The sequence below is a fragment of the Sinohyriopsis cumingii genome, chromosome 5, assembly GCF_028554795.1.
Source record: "Sinohyriopsis cumingii isolate HCF-2022 chromosome 5, ASM2855479v2, whole genome shotgun sequence".
In the NCBI taxonomy this organism is placed as follows: Eukaryota; Metazoa; Mollusca; class Bivalvia; order Unionida; family Unionidae; genus Sinohyriopsis; species Sinohyriopsis cumingii.
In genome coordinates, this window is record NC_142965.1 from 124,769,694 (window position 1) to 124,797,284 (window position 27,591).

Consider the following 27,591-nt stretch of genomic DNA (forward strand, 5'->3'; position numbering starts at 1 on the left):
AGGTGCCAGCTGTACTTGTTATACTCAATGGAATTCAGTAGCTGCCTTAAGTTATCGTATGTCTCTTTCATGTGGACAGCATACGCTACTGGAATAGATGGAAGAATGTTTCCATTGTGCAAAAGCACAGCCTTGAGACTCAGTTTCGAAGAGTCCACAAATAGTCTCCATTCTTGTGGGTCATGAGTGATTTTTAAAGCATTCATGAGGCCCTCAATATCGGAACAGAATATCAGATTACTTTCCTTTCTGAAGAAAGGCTCCAATTGCTGGTGGCGCTTTCGATATGCAGTAATTGTGACATCTTCTTCTAGAAGATTCCATTGTTGGAGTCTTGATCCTAGCAATTCTGCCTTGTTCTTTGATAAGTCCAAATCACGAATCAGGTCATTTAGTTCTTCCTGTGTTATTCTGTGTGGGGTTGATGATGCACCACAGTGAAAATCTGGATCACTGCATGCTGATGGACCAGGAGAAGAACAGGTCGACTCACCTTTGTCTTCGTCAGATGAATCAAGAGAATATTCTGCTGCAGGTTCTGGAATAGGAAGTCCCTCACCATGTGGAACTGGTCTCAATGCAGACGGAATGTTTGGGTAGACTATTCTCGACTTCTTTCGCTTCGTTATTCCGCCGGAAAGAGGAGAAACCAAGCAGAAGTAACAGTCATTTAGGTGGTTGCTTGGCTCTCTCCACACCATTGGGACTGCAAACGGCATTGATGACCTTTTGCAATTCAACCACTGTGAAAGCTGTGTTGTACATGTAGCACAGCATATATGCGGAGCCCAAGGCTTGTCTTGGTCACCAACCTTGCATCCGAAGTAAAGATGATATGCCTTCTTCACTTGAGAATTGATACTTTTCTTCTGGTTGGCAAATGTCACTTCCCCACAAATATAGCAAAAATTGTCCGCGGTATTAACACACTTTCGAGGCATTACTGTTCTTTATTGTACGTAAATGGATAAAATAATAAGTTTTATGTAACAGTAGCTTGAACTGTCTCGCACAACGTCTAAAATATTTTAAATGCTGAACCTATCTGATTGGGCTTTATATAGTACACTGCTTACGTCAGCTTCAGCAGCCGCCTGGCATTAGTATAATAGGCCTACACATGTATAGTACACTGCTGACGTCAACTTACTTCAGCAGCCGCATGGCATTAGTATTGCATTGCATCAGAAAATGATGCAATCAACTGTGGATGATGTGAGCATGATGGTATTATGCAATGTTACATCATTATTCCGGATGTTGCTGCAGTCCTACTGGAGAAATTTACACAGTGAAACATAGAAAATGAGGTATATGAATATCTTCAAAACGAGAGCCAATACAAATTTTTCACGGTTATATTCGTGTTCGGCACACCAAAATACTACAGATTAGGGCCTTTTCAAGTCAGTAATGATTTCACTGTTGACCAGTGTTATTTATATAATCTAATAATCTATTGACAGGTGAAATGCATATTCTGATTAAACATTGGTCAACAAAATTTGTTGCTTTGTTGAGTGATTACTTTCATTGGAATTATGTATAAAAACATTCTGAATTAACAACCACGTGATTTTTTTGTGCAACCAGATTTTGCAGTTTGCTTATCTGGTGGAAAATCATGCCTTTAATGAAAACATTACACCCTTTCAGTATACTACCATTAAACTTTACTTTCAAAGGAAGCAAGCTCTGGATGTTGAGCGAGAGAGAGCATCAGAGATAGCCGCCATGCCGCCTCCTCCACCAGACCCCCTCATTGTTCTGGAGAAAATTCAACAACGTAAGTCACATTGCTTATTGTTTTATTGATGTCTTTTTGTCTCATCTTCAATAATTTGCTTAAAGGTTAGGTTTTGGTGCTTTCAAGTACACCAGTGGCTTGTAGGACATGGCCTTATCCTGTTGAATTGTTGGGAGAACATTTTCCTTCTTCCTACCTGTTCTGAATTTAATGCTAGTACTTTACATCATACCAGTACCCATTTGATAGATGGGGAACAGGTGGATTCGTATACCTTGATCAAGGCCACAGTAATTCATGGCAGTACCCATTGAATACTGAGTAGACGGGAACAGGTGGATTCATATGCCTTGATTTAGGCCACAGCACCAATGCGCCGGGGAAGACTCAGTTCACCATCCATTTGATCCAGAGATCTGTTGTACCTACCTTTATCTCATGCTGGTTTTTAAGTGTTTATCTTAATGTGGATTGATGGCCTTCATATATTTGAGGTGGAGCATAGTATATTCAGTAATCTTGTCATTTTAGCTTTCGTATACTGTCTTCATATGTTATCTTTGCAGTGATAAAATTTTGACTGCAGACTTCCTCAGTAATCAACTGCAGACTAAAAATTGTGGAAAGTAGACAATAACATGACATACTTGAAACCTCAGCAGGGTTTGAAATGTCTTTATTTGCAAATGGAATATGTATCCAGTCTTTGACAAGTGGAACAGAAATCTTGTACTCAGCTAGGCAGAGGAGTAAATTTGTAACCTTGATCTGTGGTTATTTTCAGTTGATGGATGTCTCACTGTATTAAATAGCATTTCTTACCTCCCACCCACCCCACCAAAAACATGTCTGTACAAAAAAAAATTGTTTTTGGTATAATGAGTTATTTAGTCATTGTCAGACTTGTAATTTACTATATTATATTTATTAGCATACAGATAGACAGGTGCTCTTTCAGGTTCTTGTTATACTGTCACATTTCCATGAATTTGTATGTAATTTATTTAAAGATAGCAGCAAAGAATGCTTTGTAACTTTTTCACCTGTTGGAATTATTTCAAAATTTTGATTTCTAAAATAAGTTTTTTTTTTTTTTTAAGTTCATCATTTCATTTTCTAGACATTTCTATGGAAGAAATGTGCAGCTTTTTCTTTTTCTAATTTTCAGGCAAGCCCGTGAAGACAGTGGACCTTGAGGCTTTTTCCACCACACGTTATCACATGCTTCCTGAGGTGGCTGTTGATAGAGCAGCATTTTCTCAAACTGTAAGGGGCATATGTATCTTCTCTCTGCCTCCTTCCTGGTCTATTTCTCTCTCCAGTTTTTCGTCAAACCTCTGACCAGTTATAATACATTAGAAGTTGGTTCCTTTAATTGAGAAATCGAGTCCTACTTGTTATTTTCCATATTTCATCACTATGTACAATCAAGTATCTATTAACAATAATCCATACAGTAAAGTTCCTGTAAATAATAATCCATACCAAAAGTGCTTGAAAGATGTTTATAGTAATTTTAAAATGCATTTGCCTTATTTACAATTTAAAAGTTCCCATAAACAGTAATTCATACGATACAGTACTTGTAAACTGAAATCCATACAGTAAAGTGCCTGTACACAATACTCCATATGGTAAAGTGCCTATTAACTGTAGACCGCTACAGTGGCCTAGTGGTTAGAGCATCGGCTTTGTATGCAGGAGGTCGCGGGTTTCAACCCTGGCCAAGTCATAGGAAAGACTTATACAAATTTTTACTAACAGCTGCCTCGCTAGACACTCAGCAGTATGAATTCAGTGTTCTTGTACCAAAAATGCTTTATAAATTTTGCCAGATTCACAAATATATATTTAAGTTACTGGTAATTTCATGTTCAGTAAGTGCCATTATTAGAAAACAGTTAACAGGAAAGTTATAAGAAACTAACTATATGAAGTATCAATAAATAGTTCTTAACTTGTAAGACTGATCCAAAGATATTACTGTTTTTGTTATTTTGGGGTTTGCGTAGTATAGTGGTGAGCTACTAGTTTGGCAGTACTGGTCTTAAGTTCAGTCCCATTTATTGACATGCAGTAGTTTCCTGATCATTTGTTGTTGTTTTTAAAAGGGGTTCACAACATTCTTCCATCTAAAATACTACCTGATATCACAGGAACCACTTAGCTCTTGGCATAAATTGTGTGGTTTTGTTGCACACCTAAAATGCATTAAATATTTTAATATCAAGAAATTGTTACATGGCAAGCTGCATGGAATAATGTTCATTAATTATTTAAACTTTGGATAATATTCAGCAGAACTAGACCATGTTTGACAGAAAGCATCATAAAAAATCAAGATTGCTTTGCTAAATACTCTTGTATTTGTTATTAGGCCTGTGTCATCCAGGTGAGTGATCTCCCATCAGATTGTACCACCTGATGGTCTAAAGTGTTCACCGTTATGGATCACTGCCATCTCACCTCTGTCAGCATGGGTTTGAGTCTTGGATTTGGCCATTGTGAGTATGTGAGAAAGCTTGCCAGTAGCTTCTTGTGGGTCGGTGGTTCTTACTAGGGTTTTCACGGGTTCTTCCTCCATCATTGATACTGGCCACCATGTATAGCCTATCTTGTGCTGAAAAATGGCGTTAAACCCTATAACAGCAACAAGTACTTCCTGTTACATAAGCACAAATTTTTTGATAATTTCACTTTATAAGGTAAATTATTGTTTTAGGAAATCGATGCAAAGCAGGCAGCCCTAGAGGAAGAAGAAAGGATTCAGGAACGAGAGCGAGAACGAAAACGTCTTTGTCAAGATCAGTTGGAAAGAGCACGTGTCCGTCACAATATGGCTCTGGAAAAAGAACTTCTTAGACAGGTTTGCTGCTGAAGACTTTCAGTATCAGAATTATAGTATGTTAATGTTAAAGAAAGAAATCAAAGGACAGGGAAGTTAATAAGGACTTAACGTTAGAATTATATGATTTTCAAGGAATCTTTTTTTTTATTGCTTGTCTTTTTAGATCTGTCGTCACTTTTGCTTGGAGGGATTTCATACCTCACAACATATGAAATTATGTATGGTGTCTGTTACTAAAAATAGTTTGTATTTGTAATAAAAAGGATCTTTTTCTATATTTAACTTGTCTGGCTTTTTGACCATGAAAGGTCAGTTAAAGTATGTAAAGGGATATAACTGAGTCTCATCAGGAGATGAAATAAATAGGGTATCTCCCTTGAGTTTGACAAGTTCTATGTAGCCCTTAAGATAATTAAGAATCAGTTCAATATAAAAATGCTCATAAAAGGTAATTTAAATATTGTCTCTCAATAATTTTTGAATTTTTTCATCAATTCTCTGTTAAAAGAACAGACAAGAAAAGACAAACATTTATAATTAAGATGAAATGTATTTGGGAATACTAGTACTTTGCTTTTGATCATAAAAAGGACATAATTGTCAAAATATCTCACAAATTATATTTATCCCACTGATCCTGTTTAATATAGTATTATCTCAGTCCTCCAAGCCTTCTGTATTTTGAATACATTAAAAGTTATGATTTCAGACCCATTGCTGTACCTCTCTGTGAGCAGTTCTGGACCCTTCGTTGATCATGAAAATTGTGTCTTCTTGACAGTTTATGTTATTATTATTCCACATTTGCAAATGTAATATACTTCAGTTTGGTTAAGGGTAAAAATATGTACCTGTAAAGTTGATGATATTTAGTCAGAAACTCTGACACATCTCTGATATAATTGCTCCCTCTATGATGGAATGTACAAAATTTCATTAAAAAATAACTGATAAAGTAATTGTCCATGGCACTTTGCACCAGTAAGAGTTGTGACATAACATTAGCAGTAAGAGTTGTGACATAACATTAGCAGTAAGAGTTGTGACATAACTATGCAGTAAGAGTTGTGACATAACATTAGCAGCAAATGTTTTGGCTGAATGTTGATTATATTACTATCTGAAGTATTTGAAGTTCATCGAGTTCATATCATGTTTGTATATTACTATTATTATTATTATTATTATTATTCACAGGACTATGAGAGAATCATGCATGATTTGAGTGATTTACAAAGGGCAGACAGAGACCGGAGACAGAAAGTAGTGGCCAATATACCTGTAAGTATTACCATGAACCTTTGTAGTTATTGGTAAATGTCTGACCAGAACATATATTATGTAACAGTCATTTCTCTCCTCTGTTGAAAAGTTCTCTTCTTTGCACTCTGCCACATTCTTTACACATATATTCACACAAAGAACAAAAAAAAAAGCAGATTTAGGCACCATATTTTGTGACAGAAATTACATCTATTTTTACATTGAGAAGATCCATGTATGTCAAGTGGCATATACCTGTATTGGAGATCGTAGGTTCAATCCCTGGCAGAGTCATACCAAAGACTTACAAAAATGGTGCTAACAGCTGCCTCGCTTGGCGCTCAGCATTAAGAGGTTAGTGTTAGGACTGGTTTGCCTGGTGTCAGGATAATGTGACTGGGTGGGACATCATGCTACATGTCTGCAGCATGATGTCCCAGTGCTAGACATCACTATAAACTGTCACACTCCAGACATCGTAGCAATATGACTGAAATTTTTGTAAAGCTATGTTAAAAATCCAAAACACAGACACACATACCTGTATTGCATTATTGTAACATTTTGATTTCAATAAGTGTTGATATTAACCACTCAGAAAGGTCTACTGTGGAACTGAAAATGTAGGGAGGAAATTGCGACCTTGATCTGAGAAAAGAGTTAAATTTTCTAATTATAGCAGAGATTTAATGACGTAGATAAGGTAGAGCCAGCAAAAATGATTTGTAATTGCTGTGCGTTAGGTTGATTTTTTTGTCATGATGTTTTAGAATTTAGCATGTATTAGAAATTTGTGAAATTGGGCATGCTAGAATAGACTCAACCCAGATTGTCAATGACTAAAAGCTATATTGAATAAAGCAGAGTACTGATTCATAGTATGACCTGTTTGTTTCAAGGTTCAAAGTACTTTTCAAGTTTGTTTAAAGGTTTTGAAAAAACTGCAGAAATTAGTTAGTTTCAAATATGTAAATGCATACATTAGGATCAACAGCTATGTTAGTTAAAATATACATGAGTTTCTAATTAACCTTATTTACAGTTTTTCACTTTTGTTTTTTAAATGTCCTCAGCGAGAGCAAGCAGTACAATTCAACACATTTTTGTTGTTGTTACAAATACCATATGTATATGAGTATAGTGTGCAAACAGTGTAAACCCAGCTATGCCAGTACAGTACATAATACACTGCAGATCATGGTGTACACTGGTCATTTGAGTGGGAATAGTGTTGTTCCTTTCCATTGCAATTGAATAGCTTCTAGTCGTGAAAACAGACTTGGATGTAATCGTGTTAATCCTTCCCAGATTGGTAGGACTTTGGCAGACAAATGTCAATATAGATGAAGAATAGGTTCTCATAAGGTAAGATATGCATTGAAAATACATTTGTTTACATTTCAGTACATTCAGCTTATCATTGAGATACCGGCACTTTTAAATTGATGTAACTGTTGGAACTTGTAATAAAAAGAAATATGAGGATATCAGTCAGTTTCAAGAAATTGAAACTGTTGTATAATGGCTAATATTGATGACATGTGCATTGACTTTTTGTGATGTCGAGACAGTTATTATGACATCATAAGATCCATGGTCATTGAAATAGCCACTGTTTACATCTGATGTCTTTTTCTCAGGAAGTCCAAGGACATTATGTTTGCTGTTCACTTGATGTTATGTTTGCTTTTCACTTTTTGTGCATTCAGAGTCTGATGTGTGCTACAAGCAGTTACAGTAGGTCTTACTGTATATTGCCTCATTGACTACTGGATGTTTCAAAGATAGGTAAAGAGGTTGAGGTATTTTGAATGACTACAGAAACTCAGGGTCATTGATTTAATGTGGACAAAATCTGTTTTTTTGTCATATGTGTACGCATATGTTTATGCAAAATGAATTTATGCTTTCCCATTTATCTCTTTTCCAGAAGCAGGTGTTTGAACCACCACATATTCGACTTCAGGATCTTGAGGAAAAGCAGAATGAGATGGAACAGAAATTTGAGGACATGTACATGGCAGGAACAAGTTTGTAGTATTCTTAATATTGTGTCAAAATAGTAAGATTTTGCAGATAGAGGATCATAAATGGATAATTTTAATGAAATTTCAGAAACAAGTATAATTTTATTATTTTGCAAGCCTTGGTAAGTAACAGATTTACATTAGTTTACTATTTTCATAAATTTAATTTGAAATGGGCACTCATGTAACATTTTATTAATCATGTGATGTAAATTACTCATTGTATTAACCACAGAATGATACAATGAAATGACTCAGAAATCTGTTCGGATATCTCGGTCATTATGCCATTGCTTTGCATGATGTCATGACATAAGTGATGTCATGAGGTGTTATTATTTGTTGCAGTTCGTTTTAATCTCACTCATAAAATTATATTGGGATATGTGTTATTTTGTACCCTGTGTATCTTGTATTTTCATTGTTTCTGGATAAACTAATCTGACAACAGGATTTGGGGCCCCTAGTGGCCGAGTTGTTTAAAGCGCTGTCCGTTACGGATCACTGCCATCTTACCTCTGTCTGCGTGGGTTCGAGTCTAGGATTCGGCCAGTGTGGGTATGTGAGAAAGCTTGCCAGTAGCTTCTCGAGGGTCGGTGGTTCTTTTCCGGGGATTTCCCGGATTCTTCCTCCACCATCAATACTGGCCGCCATGTATAGCCTATTGTGTGCTGGAAAATGGCGTTAAACTCTACAACAACAACAACAACAGGATTTAACCATAAAGCTGTATTAGGAGGTGTAAGCTGGAAGAATGAATAACAGAGTTGTTGCAGATGTTTTTTATTATTCTGAATACATCAGATGAGTTTAAATGCTTGTCCAGTCATTTTGTATTGTAATCTAAGTCACTGTATGAATCACATGTATACTGGGGACCACTAGGCCCGTTGATTACAGCTTTCAAAACTAGTTGACTTTGACTACTAAGATTCCTGTGAACTGAGTCATGTGTTATATAGGTCTGTGTGGTAGAACATGTTTTGAATTACTTTTTATATTTAGATTTTGGTGTAATAATGATTGATTTATTACAAAATTAGATACATGTACTTGTGTACAATAATTTGTGTGTGTGATCTATGGAAGTAATATCAATGTTCCAATAAAAGTTTTGAAACACAGGATGAGGCCAGGTGGTTTTGAAAAAACATAATTTGCACTGACTAAGATTCCATTGCTTCCCAAAGTACCAGTTACTGTATTTTTACTTTGTGACATGGTTACCAGTAGTTTTATTGTCTGAACTTCTCTATGAATTAAACTTCAAGTTTGTAATGGCAGATTAAAGTGGAGCCATAAGTATTAGAGTAGATACCCATGCTGTATGTCGGCAGAATCATTTGCCAGCAACTCAGAACTACAATGAATAATGATTACCATTCTTTTAATTATAAAACATGGTTTTAGGTGCGTTAGTAAATCATCAATCCCCTTTCTGAGCATAATTGTCAAACAATCTCACAAGAAGCAAAAGAGCTGTTGAACAAGCGATGCATTATCCCCAGTAAATGTGAGCAAGATATGAAGCATCTTGGCAGCTCATGAAGAACAACTGGGTGTTAATTATAGGTTACCATTGAAATACAGTGTATAGAAATAACGTTGTTTCCCATTCATATGTCAGGTGATTGATTCACTTGTTATGCAAGATTAAGACATTATATACAAGTGTGGTGACAGTGTTTTTATGTGTGAGTCACCTATGAACAGGAGCCCAAGCAGGGTAATGTCAAGTTTGAATTTCACCATTTCTAACAAATTTGTATGGGATTATTTGTTTTTTTTTAAAAAATAATTTTGATTCTAGCCCAAGCCTAGTTTCATTTTCATTCAGTAAAATTTGAAGGACTTAATGGTTCTTTTAAAACCATATGTGGTTTGAGGCTTTACATTATCAAGATCAAAGACATTCTTTTTTAAACAAACTTTACAGAGCTATTGCTACTGTTTTTATTGAAAACATTGCTTCTTAAGTGCATCATATTGGTGAGGGCATTTGTGTCATACTGATGCATTTCGAATTTCACTGAACTTTCTATCTGTTTATCTATCAATCTCTTCCCCCTCTACCTCTTTCTCTGTCTCCTCACACATGATTTTTCTCCATTTTAAAGCCGAGTTTTGCTTTTCTCCTGACTTGAATCCGATTTTTCTTGATATAGTCTGTTTTTTTATCATCTCCGATCTGCTTTTTTAAAACCAGTCTGTTCGGTCCCATTCTGCAATGACCCTTGTAACATATTCGTTCCATATATTAGTTAGCCCACGACTCATGTAAAGAGTATTCTGATTGGTAAAAAGTTTTAATTCATCCACTGAATCTTCATGTAATGGAAACTGATGGTAATGGAAAGAAGAAGCATGCATGCAGAAAATGGCATCCCAAGTTGTTAAGAGAGACCATGACATGAGAAGTTTAGATAAAGGTTTAAAAAACATATGGGAATGGCTGGAGTGAAAAGTTGACGGAAATATATATGGTCAGTTTATAAGAAAACTGAATGCTAGAAGACTGGCATTTTATGACCTCTGCTATGCAGTAATTGCGGTTGGAAGAGTTTGGAACGGCATCTACAAAAGAAGCTGCATTCAGAAAAATTTAAGCTCAGAAGGCATCTGGAAAAAGTGCATTTAATTATTATAAGGGGAAAGATTTCTTGCATGAGATAACAGATGTAGTTCTCTGTCAGAATATGCACACTGCATGTCGCCAATACAAGCACCAGCTTGAAAGGACAAAGGCTGTCATTGAGAAGGAAAAGAAACTATTGCACATGGACCCATAAAAGTCAGTCAAAAAGGAAGGCTAAAGAAGGCTATAGAAATCTTTGCCAAAGCCGCAAAGAGAGCTCGACTGGCATATCGAAAGGTTGTGTCCATTGGGGAAAAAGACAAGTGAATGTATGGCATTATTTGTATATAGTTGATGTACCTGGGTGTTCATTTGACAGATTTGTTATGAAATAAGAGAAGTATAATATATTTGCTGCAAAAATTGAGAAATTATTGTGACTTAATTATTATATGAACAATGAGATGCACATGAAATAACTTGAGCACCAATAGTATTGGAGAACAAATTCATGTGACAATAAATATTGTGAAATTAGTCAAGTCAAATTGAAAATTTGTGGTAAGTTTGTAGTTTTTCAAATGATTATTTTGTTATATATTATGATCATAAGTTGCACCAACAGCAGTTTTTTATTGTGAAATACATTTTTGGCTGGGGGGCCTTTGTCCTCCGGATCGGGGGCACTGCCCCTTGAGACTCGATTTAGGGAGGACCCCCAAACCCCCCTTTCAAATTTTCAGCTTTTTTGTGGAATACCAAAATCATGTCTGTTTCCTGTACTGATCAAGCTGTTATGATTTTACTCGAGAAGTATAAAAATAAAATAGATTTTATGAATGCTTCTTTTGTATTCATTAGCTTTGATGATTTAACAAACATAGGTTATGATTATTACTATGCATAATATATCAGGAAAGTAGTTATTGGGGGCAATATAGCATGGGCCCTACTTTAAAAGTTCACCCCTTCTGTTTATTTCATGCTAGTGTGAAGTTTGCTTTATCTATTACCTTTCTTATCAGCTGACATTTGGAAGGGAAGCAGTGTTTCTGAGATCAGGGGCAACCTGTGTCTTTAAAAATGAACTTCTAAGAAGTATGGATATTGTAACTGGAAGCCATTTCATTGAAGTAAGTAAATTAAATTTTGTAATATTTCAGATTACTTGGGAGATATAAGCCTGGTTCTGGATGCATACCCACCCCCAATGACCCCATCAGATGGGGAGGGACTCCAATCAACAAAGGACTCTGAGGGTACACCAATACCCGAACCCACTCTTCCAGCTAGTTCTGTCCTCAGGGACAGCACCAATCTACCAAGGAAGGGACCAGCTGCAAAGCCAGGTTAATAGTGTCTAACATTTTTATATATTTTTTCACATCAAGCTCATATCCAACTAACATTCTTGTGATTTTTAAATGGAAATAAATTATATTTAAAAATTAGTTTCACCTTTCATACTTTACATGTAGTTATTACATTTCTGTGATCCCATCTAGAAAGGCCACCTTTCTTGTAAGGCCCCTTGTCTGCTTCAGAAGGTGTGACCTTATAAGAGGGGGACTCCTATTTAGCAGGTCCTTGTAGTCATCATCGCCCAGGAACCATGCAGCATATTCTGATGCAGTTTGATGTGTACATGGTGACGTAGCTGAAGACGTCCCTTTCATTGGCTTTGTCTCATCAACTCCTTTCTTGATAGAGCTATGGTCCCAGAAAAGTTAAGATCTTTATGTGGGCTTTTGCTTGTAACTGATGTATACTCTGATGTACACTACTATTGTAATATTGCATGTGCTTTATAATGGTTTTGTCCCATTTAAAAGATTTTTGGCCACCAGAGTGTTCTGCAAGATAACTTCAATAAGCATTTTGTTCTGCAAGATAACTTCAGCAAGCATCTTCCTATTGACTCCAAAGCTGATTGATGAAAAGTCATGGGTCTTTGAAGCTGACATTGTAATTTTTCTGGAGATCCAGCTTAATAACTCTTGTGTGCTGGATCAAATTTTCATCAAAATAAATATGTAGTTGACACTTGGGCAGAGGTAAGGTACCTCCATATTGATCCTTGAGCCCAGGAGTCAAAGGTCAAGGTCACAGAGTTAATAATGCCAATTTGTATTGCACATGAGAAGTTTACTTTCATCAAGTTTTCTCGCCCAATTTTTATAAACTTCATTGTTTTATTATGTCTGTGGAAATGGGGCCCAGGTGACCATATGGTCTTAAGCACTTGCCTTTACCAATCCCGGGCATCTCATCTCTATCCTTATGGATTTGAATCTTGGGCTTGGCCAATGTGGTTATGTGACAAAGATTGTCAGTCACTTCTGTGGGTTGATGATTCTTACAGAGGTTTTACTGGGATCTTCACCAGTTACACTGGCCACCATGTATAGCCTATCATGTGTTGAAAATGGCATTAAACCCAGAACAACAAGAACAACCACATTTGAGGAAGTGCAGGTTCCTATGGAGTCTATACATAATATAGATCAAAAGCAAATCCAAAAGGGTGTGAAATTGCAAAATTATTTAATTTTATGTTTGTTATAGCTGTATTAGTTGGAGATGATTCTGTCATTCTTCTTATAGCTATTTTTATAAACCAACTGTGCACTGCCTCCATAGAGGCAGGTGTATATAGTAATCCTTCTGTCTATCTGTCCTTATATACAGTGCCAATTGTTCGCACAGTTTTTGATGGGTTACCATGAAATTTTGGTGAATATTATTATAATAATCTACAGATTGGCATATCAGCAAATGTCTTTGCTCCCATGTTTTGAATGAGTTATCTATTTTGTTTTGTAGAAATATATGACTCAGTCTTGTGAATGCAGTGTATAACACAATCAAATTAGCATGGCTAGTTCTGTAGTTATTTATCCCTACAATGATGTCATGATGTTGTCCATTTGTCTGTTGCCAGTTTTGTTTCTGCAGAATAACTACAGTTGTCCACCATCTACTGATACCAAACTTTGTGAACATCTTGCATTTGGTGTATGCAAAAAACATTGATTAACAGTCCTCTATGATTATCATTATTTTTGCAGAACCATATTTCTTCTTGCTGTCATTGACCTTGACCTTTGATCTTTTCACCCTAAAATCAAACGGATTCTTCTCTACTTGAAGTGCAAGCCATCAACCAAGTTTCTACAAGGTCTGTGATGTAGAATAATGTTAATGTGTTAAAACCATTTTCTTCTTCAAGTAAGGTGACCTTGACCTTTGGCATTTTGAGCCCAAAATCAAAAAGGTTCTGCATAAATAGCCCTCAAAATGTGATTGCTACTTGCATTTCAGGCGAAAACGACAAAAACCTCCAGGGGTTAATGAGTTAATGGAACTATTCTTGCAGTATTAGTGGAATACTATGAAGCTTAGTAAGTCCTCATTGCAATGCACCTGTCACTACTATCTCTGGGGCCCCGAGTGGCCAAGTGGTCTAAAGCACTCTCCGTCACGGATCACTGCCATCTCACCTCTGTCTGCATGGGTTCGAGTCTCGGGCTCGGCCAATGTGGATATGTGAGAAAGTTTGCCAGTAGCTTCTCATGGGTCGGTGGTTCTTTCCGGGGTTTTCTTGGGTTCTTCCTCCACCATTAATACTGGCCGCCATGTATAGCCTATCTTGTGCTGAAAAATGGCGTTTAACCCTATAACAACAACAACTACTATCTCTAGTTAATTTTTCTGTTGCAGAAAAAGTTCTTCGTAAGCTGATGGACCGGATCAAGAACCAGCGCCAGGAGTGGATGTCACACTCCATGCAGGAGGTTGAGGGTGTAGAGGTCCAGGACATTAACACAGGAAATCAGACATTACATGAAGTGTACAGGGATAAAGGTGAGGATTACTTATGTTTGGGAATTATGATCAGGGTTCTTATGGTTGTGAAACTCCTGGAAAAACATTTAAACTTGGAAAGGAATTGAAAAATCATCAAAAGTGTTAGAAAAGTCATGGGGAATGACCAAGTATTAATCGTTACTTGCTTGCCAGTTGGTTGTATTCAAGTAGGTGGTTTGGATGGCAGTAAGGCAGTAGGAGGTTAGGATGAAGAAAGTTGATTATGTGGTTATCTTTCCTATCTTGTTAATCACTATCTTCATTGTATAGATCAGACCTTCAGGCCTTTTCATTAAAAAGAATTTATTCAAGGAAAATCGGACATTTGTCATGTAGAAGTCATGGATAAAAAGAATCATATTTTTGTAGAAACCTTTTATGATTCGTCTAGCCATATGTATTTTAGCATCATGCTCTTTGTACCTCAACATCTCATGCTTAAAAAGGTAAAGTGGAATTGACTTTTTACCTAAAACTCCCAAGATCATTTTATTTTTGCTTACTATTGCCAAGTGAATTTATGTTATGACTCTGTATACAGTGTGCATTACCTGGTGTCAGTTGCGAATTCTGTCAACAGTGCTGTTTTCAACATCTCACAAGACACTGTGACAGGTTTAATAGAACATGGTAGGAATGTTCACGAAGATATGTTCCACCCAAATTGTGTTCACTATGGCTTTCCAAGCAACATTGTGTCTTTGATAGTAGCTAAAAATTTAAATCCAATTTTTACTTTTTCTCAAGAACAAACTTCATAGAAATGTTTCTTTGGACATGTTTTATCACCATGCAATGTTGTCTTAAAATCACCTTCTGCAGAATGATTGAGCTAATTTCATGTGAACTTGTTAGGAGTATTTCTTAGGACATGCTTTATTAAAATTACTTTTGTGGTGGTCCACCTAGCAACAGCATGGCTTCCATAGCAGCCATAGTGAAAACCTATTTTCAACTTATTCTTTGGAATGATTGAGCCAGTATTGAACAAACTTGGTAATAATATTATTTGTTAGGAATACCAATATTATCTTGGGGTTGGCTTCTGGCAGTGGTTAGGCTTCCATAGGAGCCTACTGGAGAAAACTAACTTCAATTTTTTCTCCAAAATGTATGAGCCACCTTTGATCAGACTTGGTAATATTGTTTCCTAGGACATGCTTTATCAAAGTCTTGTCTATGGCATCTTCTCTATCAAAGGTGTGGCTCCGATAGTAATCATATGGAAACCTATTTTTAACCTCACTAAAACAGCTTGGTTGAAACATTTGCTTGGACATTCTGTGTCAGAACTGTGTCTGGAGTGTCTCAGCTTGCAATGTGTGGCTCCCATATCAACCATATAGCAAACCATTTTTGATCTTCTCTAGAATGGCTGAACCAGTTGTGGTTAGACTTGGTACTAATGTTTGGTAGGACATGCAGTATTAAAATTATTGAGGTGACTCTCCTATCAACAGTTTTGCCTCCTTAGCAGCCATTTGAACAAGCTATTTTCAGTTTGTTCACTGGAACAGCTGAATCTCTTTGCCCAAGTATATATCATGAGTAGAAGTTGTGCTGCAGCCGTGTCCGCTACCTTGAAGTCAAGGTCATGGCAAGAAAAAATGTAAGTCTGGGACTTCAATCCTAGTCCTGTGTCTAAACATTTGAACTGCTGAAGATATTTTAATTAAACTTTGCTCATATATTTATCATAGCTAGATGGTGTGTCACATAGCTTCTGCTTTAAGGACATGGTGTTAGCATGGGTGTCAAAAGGATAGAGTGCATGAGTTTTGGATCAGTGTAGAGACGAACACCAGTTATCAAATTAACAAGTATTTACAATATTTGGAAATGAATATGGTCCAGTTCTTGCACAACATAGCTATACAGTCAAATTTTGATATGGTACACAGTTTAGATTAGACAAATCCTGTCTACAAATGGTCTGTGCATGCACTAAATACTGCTCTTCAAAATATATACTAAATTGTAAAAGGTGGTACTGAGTTTTCCACATGTGATTTTTGAATGTATCCATTCTTATAACAAAATGGTTACATGTTGCATGTTCTAGACATAACATTATTTTGTGTGCATGACAATCATCAATTGGATATTATCCTGTTAATATAACAAATGTAAAACTTAGCAATCTACCCTGTCAAATATATATGATAGAAAGAAAAGAAGAAAGGATACAATTATACCTCTATAGCTAAAACAATATTCTATAAAGGAGAGAGTATCTTGTTAGACCATAAAGCAATGTGACTGTATCAAAACATTTGAACCATATATACTGGTATGTGGCAGAAACTATGGCTGGGAAACATTATTTACATTAGCTACTACCTCATGCCACAGTAAGTCGGTCAAGTATGAGTAAAACTATGTCATAATTGTCCTGTAAAACTAAAACATATACCATTGGTAATGCTGTACATGGCAACAGGACACATTCTAAACCATATACCATTGGTAATGCTGTACATGGCAACAGGACACATTCTAAACCATATACCATTGGTAATGCTGTACTTGGCAACAGGACACATTCTAAACCATATACCATTGGTAATACTGTAGATGTCAACAGGATCCATCACTAAACCATATACCATGGGTAGAACCGTACACGTCAACAGGATTTGTCACTAAACCATAAACCCTGGGTAATGCTGTACACAACAACAGGCCTCATTTATAAACCATGATACTGTGGGTGATGCTGTACGTAACAACAGGACATGTAATTATCCATATACCCTGGGTAATGCTGTACATAGCAAAAGGACATGTACTAATCCATATACCCTGGGTAATGCTGTACATAGCAACAGGACATGTACTAATCCATATACCCTGTGTAATGCTGTACATAGCAAAAGGACATGTACTAATTCATATACCCTGGGTAATGCTGTACATAGCAACAGGACATGTACTAATCCATATACCCTGGGTAATGCTGTACATAACAACAGGACGTGTGCTAATCCATATACCCTGGGTAATGCTGTACATAGCAACAGGACATGTACTAATCCATATACCCTGGGTAATGCTGTACATAGCAACAGGACGTGTACTAATCCATATACCCTGGGTAATGCTGTACATAACAACAGGACATGTACTTATCCATATACCCAGGGTAATGTTGTACATGGCAGCAGGATTCATTTATAAACCATGATACCCTGGGTAATGCTGTACATAGCAACAGGACATATACTAATCCATATATGCTGGGTAATGCTGTACATAGCAACAGGACATGCACTAATCCATATATGCTGGGTAATGCTGTACATAGCAACAGGACATGTACTAATCCATATACCCAGGGTAATGCTGTACATGGCAACAGGATCCATCCTTAAACCATATACCATGGATGATGCTGTACAAGACAACGAGCCCCATTACTGAAGTATAACTTTGTGTACAGAGTTTTGTGACAAAGGGAAAACATAATTCTGTGACTTGCATCTTTGTCTAGCTATCATGTTTGGTGTAACTTTGAACTAATGAAGATATTTTAATAAAATGTTACAGTATGTGTGTGTGTGTGTGTGTGTGTATATATATATATATATATATGATACCTTGAGAGCATCCCACATATTCAGTCATATTCATGGTCAAGATCATTACAAGGGATAATGTATGGCAGTGGCCTTTTTCCTTATTAAGGCTGTCACTTTTTAACTCCAACAAATATTTTGATGAAATGTTCCCCAGATCCATATCTTATCACACAGTAGTCCATTCCTTAATTTAGAGGTCAAGGTTGAAAAGGTCACAAGATAGGCATATTTTGTGACATTTCATGTACTCTACTTTAAAAAGATTAATAAGGAACACAATAATTGAAGAGCATTTTATTGCTTTCTGTGGCATTGTAAATTTGAATGTTTTCATTCACATAAACTTTTGGCATCTTTAGGAAAATGTGTAGCTATAGGTGGAAGTTAGAATTGCAGTGTGTATTTCAGTCTTAATTTAACATGGAATACATTTTAATTGTTTATAGGTATATTATCTGTGATTTTCTGTTGATTGAAATGATTGTATTCATTATGTTACTTATCTACCTTAAAATATTTCTGCATCATTAAATATTCATTTCCTGCATAATTACTGCTCAGGTGGCATAGTGGTTAGGGCATCTACCTTGGATGTGGGAGGTCATGGTTCGTTCCCTGGCCGAGTCATACTAAAGACTTATAAAAATGGTAATAACAGCTGCCTCGCTTGGCACTCAGCATTAAGAGGTTAGTGTTAGGACCCTAATGTGACTGGGTGGGACATCATGCTACATGTGTGTGGCATGATTCCCCAGTGCTAGACATCACTATAAAGCCACATTGCAAACATTGTAGCGATATGACTGATTTTTTTTTATAGAGCTAAGTTAAAAATCCAGATCACATCACATCACATCCTGCATAAGCCCCACATCAGGTATAGAGGTCGTTGGCAGGTAACCACAAAAAAATATCAGTTAGACAGGTTCTCCACAAATCTTTATCAGACATATTCTGGTATTGCCCCATTCATCAGTGGGTTTCAGTCTGGCACTCTGTTGGTTCAGCTTAAAATTGCTGAGCTCTTTAGAAAAGCACATACATGTGCATTGTTCTTGTCATTTCAGACATGGAGCTTTCTGAGCATTCTATATCAGCCCAGAAGTCCCCAAAGGCAAGACATCCTGGTCAGGTTGTCTTACACTCTCCTCCAGAGAAGCTGCCAAGAGTTAACTCCCCTGTTATGAATGGTTTCAAGACTGGCCCATCAGAGGGCCCTTTTGCAGGGCAGACATTGGTACATCCCATGGAGTATGCAGCAAGGCTGAGGTCTCAAACGACAGGGCAGGTATGCTTCTAATAGCTTGTTACTTATATATACTTTAATGTCAGTGTCATTGTATTGGGGGTGGAGGTATATAGTGTGTACTCTGTCTTTTAATCCAGTCAGTACATTATTTTGAGTCTTTGCAAACCAAACACTGCAGATACTGTGGCACAGACTTGGTGACCTTTCATAGAATTTAAGTTTAAAATATTAGAGGGTATGAAACATTTTTTCTTACCATTTCTTTCAAAATTGTGTTCACATTTGTTTACAGTCATTACCAGATTAAGGTTTTGATAAATGTTTTAATTTTGTTTTTTTATTTTGGCTATGCACTTTTTGTGGATGACAAAAATCTGTACATAATTGTACTTTAATTGAAATACTGTACATTAAGTAAAGTGCCATTTATCCATTTTGTTGCATTCATTTGTAGTTAATTAAAGTTTTGTACATCTTTGTGGTTGTATTTATTATGTTTTATTGTAATTTTCTTTTCAAGACTTTTAATACTTATCGTATAACCAAGATAGTTGGGAGGCACATTTTGCTAGCTCATTCATGTGCTGTTTGTTTGTTGTTCACTTGTTAACTTCCCAATATTTTTTACTCCTTCAGCATCTCAGACCCTCTTACACATTTACTTATGAAACCTGGTATGTGGATACACATACATGCCAACCATTACGCTTTCAGCGAAATCATTATGCTTTTTTTCACTGAATTATGCCTTATGTGTAAACATATATGGATTACACTTTATCGCTATATCCACATTCCAAAAAAAATAAATTCTTTGTTTTCTCATTTGTATTAACATCCCATTAATCCAACAGACCGTATTTTAAAAAAGACTGCTTCTATGGAGCTACAATATTAGAGTACACTTTTCCATGCATTTTCCTAACGGTATTATGTTCTATTTATAGCAACTATCAAATTACCCAGAAACATGCTGGTTCTACTTTCAAACTTTCGACCCGTATTCTATTTATAGCATCTGTATGGCTTAGTGAGGAGAGAACAGACTGATTTTCTAATTTTTAATCTTTACTCGCAGATTCTTTTTTCTAATTTATATCTAGTACAGAACCAGTCTATAGGTATTTGGTGCTAAAAAGTATAATTTATTTTAGTCGATGCATGTATGAGAGCAAAAATACCTCTTTTCAAATAATTTCACAGATGGATTAGAAAAAGGCCAAAAATAAACTGAACATAAAATAACAGAATCCTCCAAAGATGAGGACATGAGGGCAGCATCACGTGATGTCTATTGCAGGCCGTGTGTAAATAATTTTACTATTTGGCGTTAAGTCTTCAGATGTATTCTAATCGATGTTTGTGTTAGAGCACATATATTTTTCAAAGAATTTCACAGGTGGATCAAAAAAAGACAACAAAAAACCAAATCTTTCAAAGATGAATACATGAATGACATAATACAGCGTTCCATTTTCGGGCACTGGGGCTCGTATCATTGCTTAAAATTGACCTGTCATACATTTACATTTACATGTATGACAGGTGACGTCAGTTTTAAGCAACGATACAAGTCCCTTTATTCTAGGGCAGCATCATGCTCATTGCAGTCTGTGCGGAAACGATTTTAATATTGGGCATGGTGGTAAATTTTATGTGGAGAAACACTTGAAAACAAAGAAACATAAAATTAGCACGTCTTACGAACTCCAGTACTAAGGTAACTTCTTATCTACAGCAGAACTAAAGTGCGGACATGAATGTTATAAATGCAGAGGTGTTTTTTACTGAGTTCTTAATAGAAAGATAATGAAGATTTTACTATTGGTGCAGAAGCAAGAGAATTCATCGAACACAATTCTACTCTAGCTGTGAAGGTGTCTTTATAATAATGTTAGAGATTATTATGCTACAGCCTGCGATTACATGCATCAGAAATTCCCCTATGGAGATGGTGTGCAAAACATTCATGGTCTCAGCTGGTACAAAGTGTTTTAAAATGTAACATGAAAATCTATTGCTTTCGAAAGCTAAAAGTGCTACATATGAAAACTTGAAGCAGTAAAGGATGTTAAAAGATGAGACAGGCAAATAAATCACTGTTTCTTGAATTTTTAGCATGTTATATGTGGATTCCTCTTTTTCTGCTTGGATTCCTCTTTTTGTCCACTTGGATTACACTTTTTCCTCGTCAAGGGTTGCCATGTATGGATACATATCAGGAAAACTAATTCATACCAAAACAGTTTGGTCACTTTGACCTAATTTATGTGCTTGAGTGACTTTAGTATTTAACCCATTCATGTTACCATCAGTATCTTGAATATATTTCATTTGCACATCAAACTTTGTATATAGATACATTATGAGGAACATAACTGAACATACTAAAATCAGTCATTTTGACCAGGTTTTCATGCTAGAATGCCTCTTAAATTCTCAGCTGTCTCTTAATTGTGATTAGAATCAGAATCTTGGGTCCTGTTTAGCTGCATTTATGAAAATTGGTGTATGGATGTGCATCAGAGAGCAGAACAAAGCTTACTAAAGTATGTCATTGTGACCTAATTTTCAGGGTTGAATGACTCTGGTATTTTTCTGACTTTATATTGTTGGATATTTGCTTCTATTAGCAAGGAGATTCATGTTTTTGATTAAGCACCTTTTGTTTTGCACAGGGACAAGGGCCTCCACTACAGACAGCAAAGGTGACAAATTTACAGCAAGGAATTCAACCATCTTCTCCACCTCAAATGTGGGAGCAGTCTACCTTACAACGGGAAGCTCAAACCCTGGAGGAGACCATTAGGCAGCAAAAACTGATTTTGTAAGCTTTTGATACAACAAATTGTCAGGCAGACTATAGTTGTTAATTTTTGTAAGACCATTATGCAGCAAAAACTGATTTTGTTAATCTGTGATGCAATAAACTCTTGTTGTTATTTGTTTTTGGTAAACTCTATTATACGGTTAATATTGTATCAGTAAAGGTCTTTTCAGTGAATGCACTGAGTTTAGTATCTTTCATGGGGTACAAGTTTTGTTGAATTTAATGATTGATACAATCCAAAAATGTAAAGACAGTGGAAACTAGACATCCATTCCCAATTTCCACAAATATCAGTAAAATTGTTGTGTGTAGGAGAACCATGAAAATTGATCCTCTAGTAACAAGTGCATCTGAGCATTACATATTTTTACCTCAGTCAAGAGTCTTGCAAAGAACTACTCATCTAGTCTCAGCTTACCAGCTCCCATCAGACCTGCAAAAATTCATAGTATTGAAACTGCTACTTACATAGGTACTAATAATCTAAGTGTAGTATTGAAAATACATTCCATCTGGTCATAATTATATTAAAAACGGTCTTGCCATTGGACCACTCTAGTGGCCTAAGTTGTTAGAGTGTCCACCTTGGATGTGAGAGTAGTGGGTTTGAAACCCCATTGAGTCATACCAAAGACTTATAAAACTTGCAAAAACAGTACTGGCAGCTGCCTCGTTTGGTGCTCAGCATTAAGAGGTTAGTGTTAGGGCTGGTTGGACTGCTGTCAGGATAATGTAACTTGGTGGGACATGATGCTTCATATCTGTGGCATGATGTCCCAGTGCTAGACATCACTATAAACTGTTACACTGCAGAGATCATAGTGATGTTAAAGCTGTGTTAATAATCCAAATCACACACACACACACACACACACACACACACTTGCCAATGAATATTGACACAATTGGTTTATTACTAGTGAAGATAAGATATATAGACTGTTGTGAGGTTATGAGATCCAGTCAGTGTCTTTGACTGAAATTTCAGCTGGATAGATTCTGATTTGCAATTCAGCTTTGTTCTCCATACTTCCTCGGTTTTATTATGTACCTCTTTGAACTTCCTACTGTAATATTTATTTCATCTCTTTAGGGAACAAAAGAGACAACTTGAGGAGAAACTGCAGCAACTTAGCGAACAACAGCACAGTCTACAGCAACACAACAAACCATTTTCAGCTGCTTCCAGCATCCCAAAAGAGGTGCCGACAGTTACTGCCCCGTCATTTCAACCAATGAGTTCCATCCCACCCACACTTACCTCCAACACAGCACCCCAGTCCTCTAGTGCTCTGCATTCATTTCGACAACAGAGCTCTACAACAAGATCTACTTTCACACCTATGGGATCTGAGAAGGACTTGTCAGGAATTACTAATAGGGACTTTGCAGGGGATAAACAGTCTGAACAGTTGCTGAAAGTTAAACAATATCAGCAGGATTTGCTAGCACGTCATGAGCAGAGTAAACAGGTGCTGGAGGAAACCAAGGCAGAAATTGAAAGGAGGAGGCAATACTTGATGCAGCGATTTCCTAAATTAGATTTGTCTAGATTAGAGAATCTAGGAGCACGTTACCTAGAACAAGATGGGATGAAAAATGCACAGTCTCATTCTCAGAGATTTATCCCCACTACATTTTCCTCAGCTGTGGTTGGCCATGTTGCTACAGACAGCAGTGTGCTACCATTTGTTGGTCAGTCAAAACACGCCTCAGTTTCAAGCATAGTTGCATCACTGGCTAGTCATCCCTATTATGCATCCAGGCTTACTCAGCCAGTCACAGATAAGGAATGGCTCGGAGATGCAGCTAAAAAGAGTCAAGCTTCAGCTGATCCTGTGCCAGCTCAGCATACATTTGATTCAATCCGAAAATCTCTACCTTTTGATGGAAACGACTCCTATGCTAGTCGTCAGCTGCGAGTCTATGACACTAAGAATTATACCCCAGATACCACCAGAACGGATACTGATGAGGAAGGGGACATAACTCTTACAAGTTTAACTACACCAACAGACCATGGAGGGTCACTTTGGGTGAGGGGATCTGCAAAAGAAAAATCATTAACAACTGAGGATTCTGAAACTGATACTTCAAATAGTTCTGTGTTGGAGACTCTGGGAGCTACAAAGACAAGAGAAGAAGATTTGCTACAACAGCTGCAGGCAGTCCAGCGACAAAAAGAGGAGATAATTCATCAACATCAACTGGGACAGCAAAGACTCCGAGAACAACAGGACAAACTCAAGGTCAGTTAGAGAGTTCTATTCAGACTTCAAGTCATTGTACAGATTTACTTCAACAATATATACAATATCTAGCTGTACTCTGTCTATAGAGTGGTTGTCATCATTTGTGTTAAGATTGTGTGAATATGTTTAAATGTTGTATCCCAAACATGTTAGTATGGTTATCAGGTGAGGTAACCATGGTATCCTTGTGAGTGACATTGTACTTCAGGTTATAACTATGGTCACTAAATGTATACATTACAGTAATCTTGGCTAAAGTGCTTACCTCAGAAAGAATATAGTTCATTTGCTGATCATTTCATCTCTCAACTTCTTATGTACTTCTTAATAATAAAACATAAATCACTTCTTGTTTTCCCTTTACCTATGAAGTTGTTCTGTTCATCCATCTGACCATCAATCTGTTTGACCCAATTCATTTCTGTAGCATTTCTCCAAAACCATTATGTATATCTATATAAACTTAGTATACATATTAGACTAGTGATCCAGATACCTTATGCCAGTGGCGTCACTCGGGTTGGTGTCACCCAGTGCGGTAGCTCATGGTGTCACCCCCATGGTCCTCCTTCTGTAACAGATACAGAATCCTTAGTAATGTCATTTTGGTGTCACTCCCTCTGATGGTGTCACCCGGTGCAGTCCGCATCCCCCTGGCGATGCCATTGCTGTGCCTGCTAGTCATGTATTTAACTATGATCGGTTACCTGCTTATGAAATCCGACTAGACCGAGCAGTATGTGCTCTGTAAAATTTGCAATTTTTCATTTTGGTGTCACCCCTCTGAGATGGCACCCCCCCCCAGCAACGCCACTGCCTTATGCTATTCTCAAGTCTTCATTTTCAATATTTTTAATTTTTCTTCCATTGGTCTGTTTATTCATCCAGCCATCATTAATACTTTCATTTCCAGAGCAAAGGTAAAAAATTGTTTAAGATATCTCTCAGAAATGTTACACACATATTTGAGTATTGGACTAAGTGTACCTTTTTCTATTAGAAATTCTTCAGTTTTAATATTTTTTGCACTTTTATGCACTCGTCTATCCATCCATGCAATATTTATGCTTTCATTTAGGTGGCTAAATTCTCCAAAACCCATCATTATATCCCTGTGACGCATGGTATGTAGTGTTTATACAGACTAGTAATCTAAACATACCTTTGTTATCAAGAAAAAATCAGCTTCATTATCATTAAAGTTTTTCAATTTGTCCATTGATATGCTCGCTTAACCCAGATTAAAGAAGCACACATCCATGATGCATGTCACTTTCCTGTATACTTCAACAGATCATTCTGTCTTCTTTCAGTTAGTTTGTTTTCACTATTTTCTGACATTTAATAGTGTTATGGCCCCTGATTGACTTGTGACTTTGGCTTCATAATGTCAATCTGTGTTGCTTCAGCACATTTATATTTTCTAATCTTACATGATCAAAGTATAATGATAGGTAAGTATGACATACTCAACCATTAACATGACCATTTGAACTAAACAAATTAGTACATTAACATGACAAGATCTCAGACAGGCAGAATTACACAGCACTATATTTTGCATCTGCTAGATTTCCATGTCATTTATGTTTTGTTAAATATTTTTCTTGCAAAATTATCAAGAACATTTGTACCATTTTTGAAAGGCTACTATTTTCAGATATATATTTGTATTAATTCCAGGCTAAGATGGCAAAAGCCACATCCAACAAGTTTCAGGATCAGCTACAAGAGATTCACAGAAAGAAGGAGGATATAGTATTACAACATGCTCCGGTAACAGTGGTTAGTCCGAATTAATTGTATTTGATTTCTTGCTGTTAAATAAGAATTTCTTTTTTCAGTACAATCTTTTGGACACCAAACATTTTTGGACACTCATAAATTGTTCCCTTTACAATTTTTTTGAAATGCATTATTAAGTTTTCAGACAGTCATAGTCTGTGATTTTATTCTTGATCTTGATTTTCATAGATCAAGCACAAATTTAATTTGGCATCAATATTATGTCATATTGTTGCATGTGCCCTATATGTTTATCATCATTTGCAAGAGTTATGTCCCTGATGGATCATTTTGAAATTGGTTTCTACAAGGTAATTTAACTAAACATATTTACATTACACTTATAATTGGCTCATGACTTTATTAGAGATATTGTGTGAGTTTGATTTCTAGCATTTCACTAATCATCAGCAGGAGCCAAGCTTCTGATGGCCCGTCCATCTGACTCTAGTTTCTGTGACAGAATTTACTACATTTTTTTTGTATGATTTAAACCAAACTTTGCTTGCAGCTTTTATTAATGAGACCTTGAATGAATTTCATTTCAAGTGTACCACAAAATCAGTTAGTATAGTTATGGCCCCTGTTTACCCCTTTCTAATAACTTTGCTTTCCATGGCATAGTTTCACTGAGGAAAATTGTATGTAAGCCAAAGCTGTTATAAACTATTATATTATGACCTTGAATGAGTTGAATTTTCATCATTCCACTTCATTATTTAGAATAGTTATGGCTCCTTAATGCCACCATCTCCAAACTTTAGCGTATTATAGAGAACAGGGTCATTTGATATGCACCCATCATGATTAACTTGTCTCTTTTGTAAGCAAAAGCACTTACTCGAAGATGTCAAAAGGAGTTAATATACAGACCACAATGATTTTATTTTCATCACATCTCAGTTGCAGACACAGTCATTAATCAGCTGACTCCAGAAACAAAATCATAGAATAGTGATTGATTTTGCCTCACTCCAACCCCAGCCTTAAGTCTTTGTACTTCCTAATTGGAAATTATTTTCCATGTCACTAAGTTTTTGGAAATCAAACAAGAAAAAATAGTTGGGGTATCCCCTCCCCCCCCCAAAAAAAACTAGAGAAAAGGTACCCTCAACTTTTTTGCTGTTGATTGCACTAAACCACTCTTCCCAAGGTTTAAGATACTGTGAAAAATGTTTTGGCTTATTTGAAAAAATGAAAGGTTTCTTAGACTGAGAATATGTTCAATTAGCCTGAAAAGATTTGCTAATGAGAATTGTTGTTTGTTATTCCTTTGTCTTCTTTCCTTTCTTGGGTGTCAGTGACTTTTTGTAGATTATGAAGCAGTTCTATTAAATATTTTATAGATCATAAACAAGTTTGGAGAGTATCAGTCTGATTCTACTGCCAGCAGCCCAAAATAAAAAACACTGCAAGGGATGCTGCAAGGCCATGTGAAGTACTCTTTCGTTATAATGCTTTCCATGGGAACCATAGAGTATAAAACCTTATAATGAGACTGTCTTATATTGAAGTACATGATACATGTAATTTGACTACTACGTAACAAATGGGATCTGTGACCATACTC

At 36.4% G+C, this 27,591-nt stretch overlaps 1 protein-coding gene across 6 annotated transcripts in view; it reads left to right on the forward strand.

Moving 5' to 3' along the window:
• LOC149800124 (uncharacterized) overlaps positions 1-27,591 on the forward strand; it is a 114,487-nt gene that overhangs the window by 33,661 nt on the left and 53,235 nt on the right. For 5 of the 6 annotated variants that reach the window (XR_016421328.1, XM_089959720.1, XM_089959723.1 and 2 more), the window contains exons 6-16: positions 1,686-1,786; positions 2,916-3,013; positions 4,470-4,613; positions 5,793-5,876; positions 7,789-7,888; positions 11,624-11,809; positions 14,181-14,324; positions 18,973-19,193; positions 21,833-21,981; positions 23,078-24,233; positions 25,920-26,021. Coding sequence is in view for 5 of the 6 variants with exons in the window: in XM_089959720.1 (XP_089815846.1) it covers positions 1,686-1,786; positions 2,916-3,013; positions 4,470-4,613; positions 5,793-5,876; positions 7,789-7,888; positions 11,624-11,809; positions 14,181-14,324; positions 18,973-19,193; positions 21,833-21,981; positions 23,078-24,233; positions 25,920-26,021 (2,485 nt within the window). In the remaining variant the exon portion in view is untranslated. The remainder of the gene's footprint in view (positions 1-1,685; positions 1,787-2,915; positions 3,014-4,469; positions 4,614-5,792; positions 5,877-7,788; positions 7,889-11,623; positions 11,810-14,180; positions 14,325-18,972; positions 19,194-21,832; positions 21,982-23,077; positions 24,234-25,919; positions 26,022-27,591) is intronic. The other variant, XM_089959721.1, reaches the window with a different exon arrangement.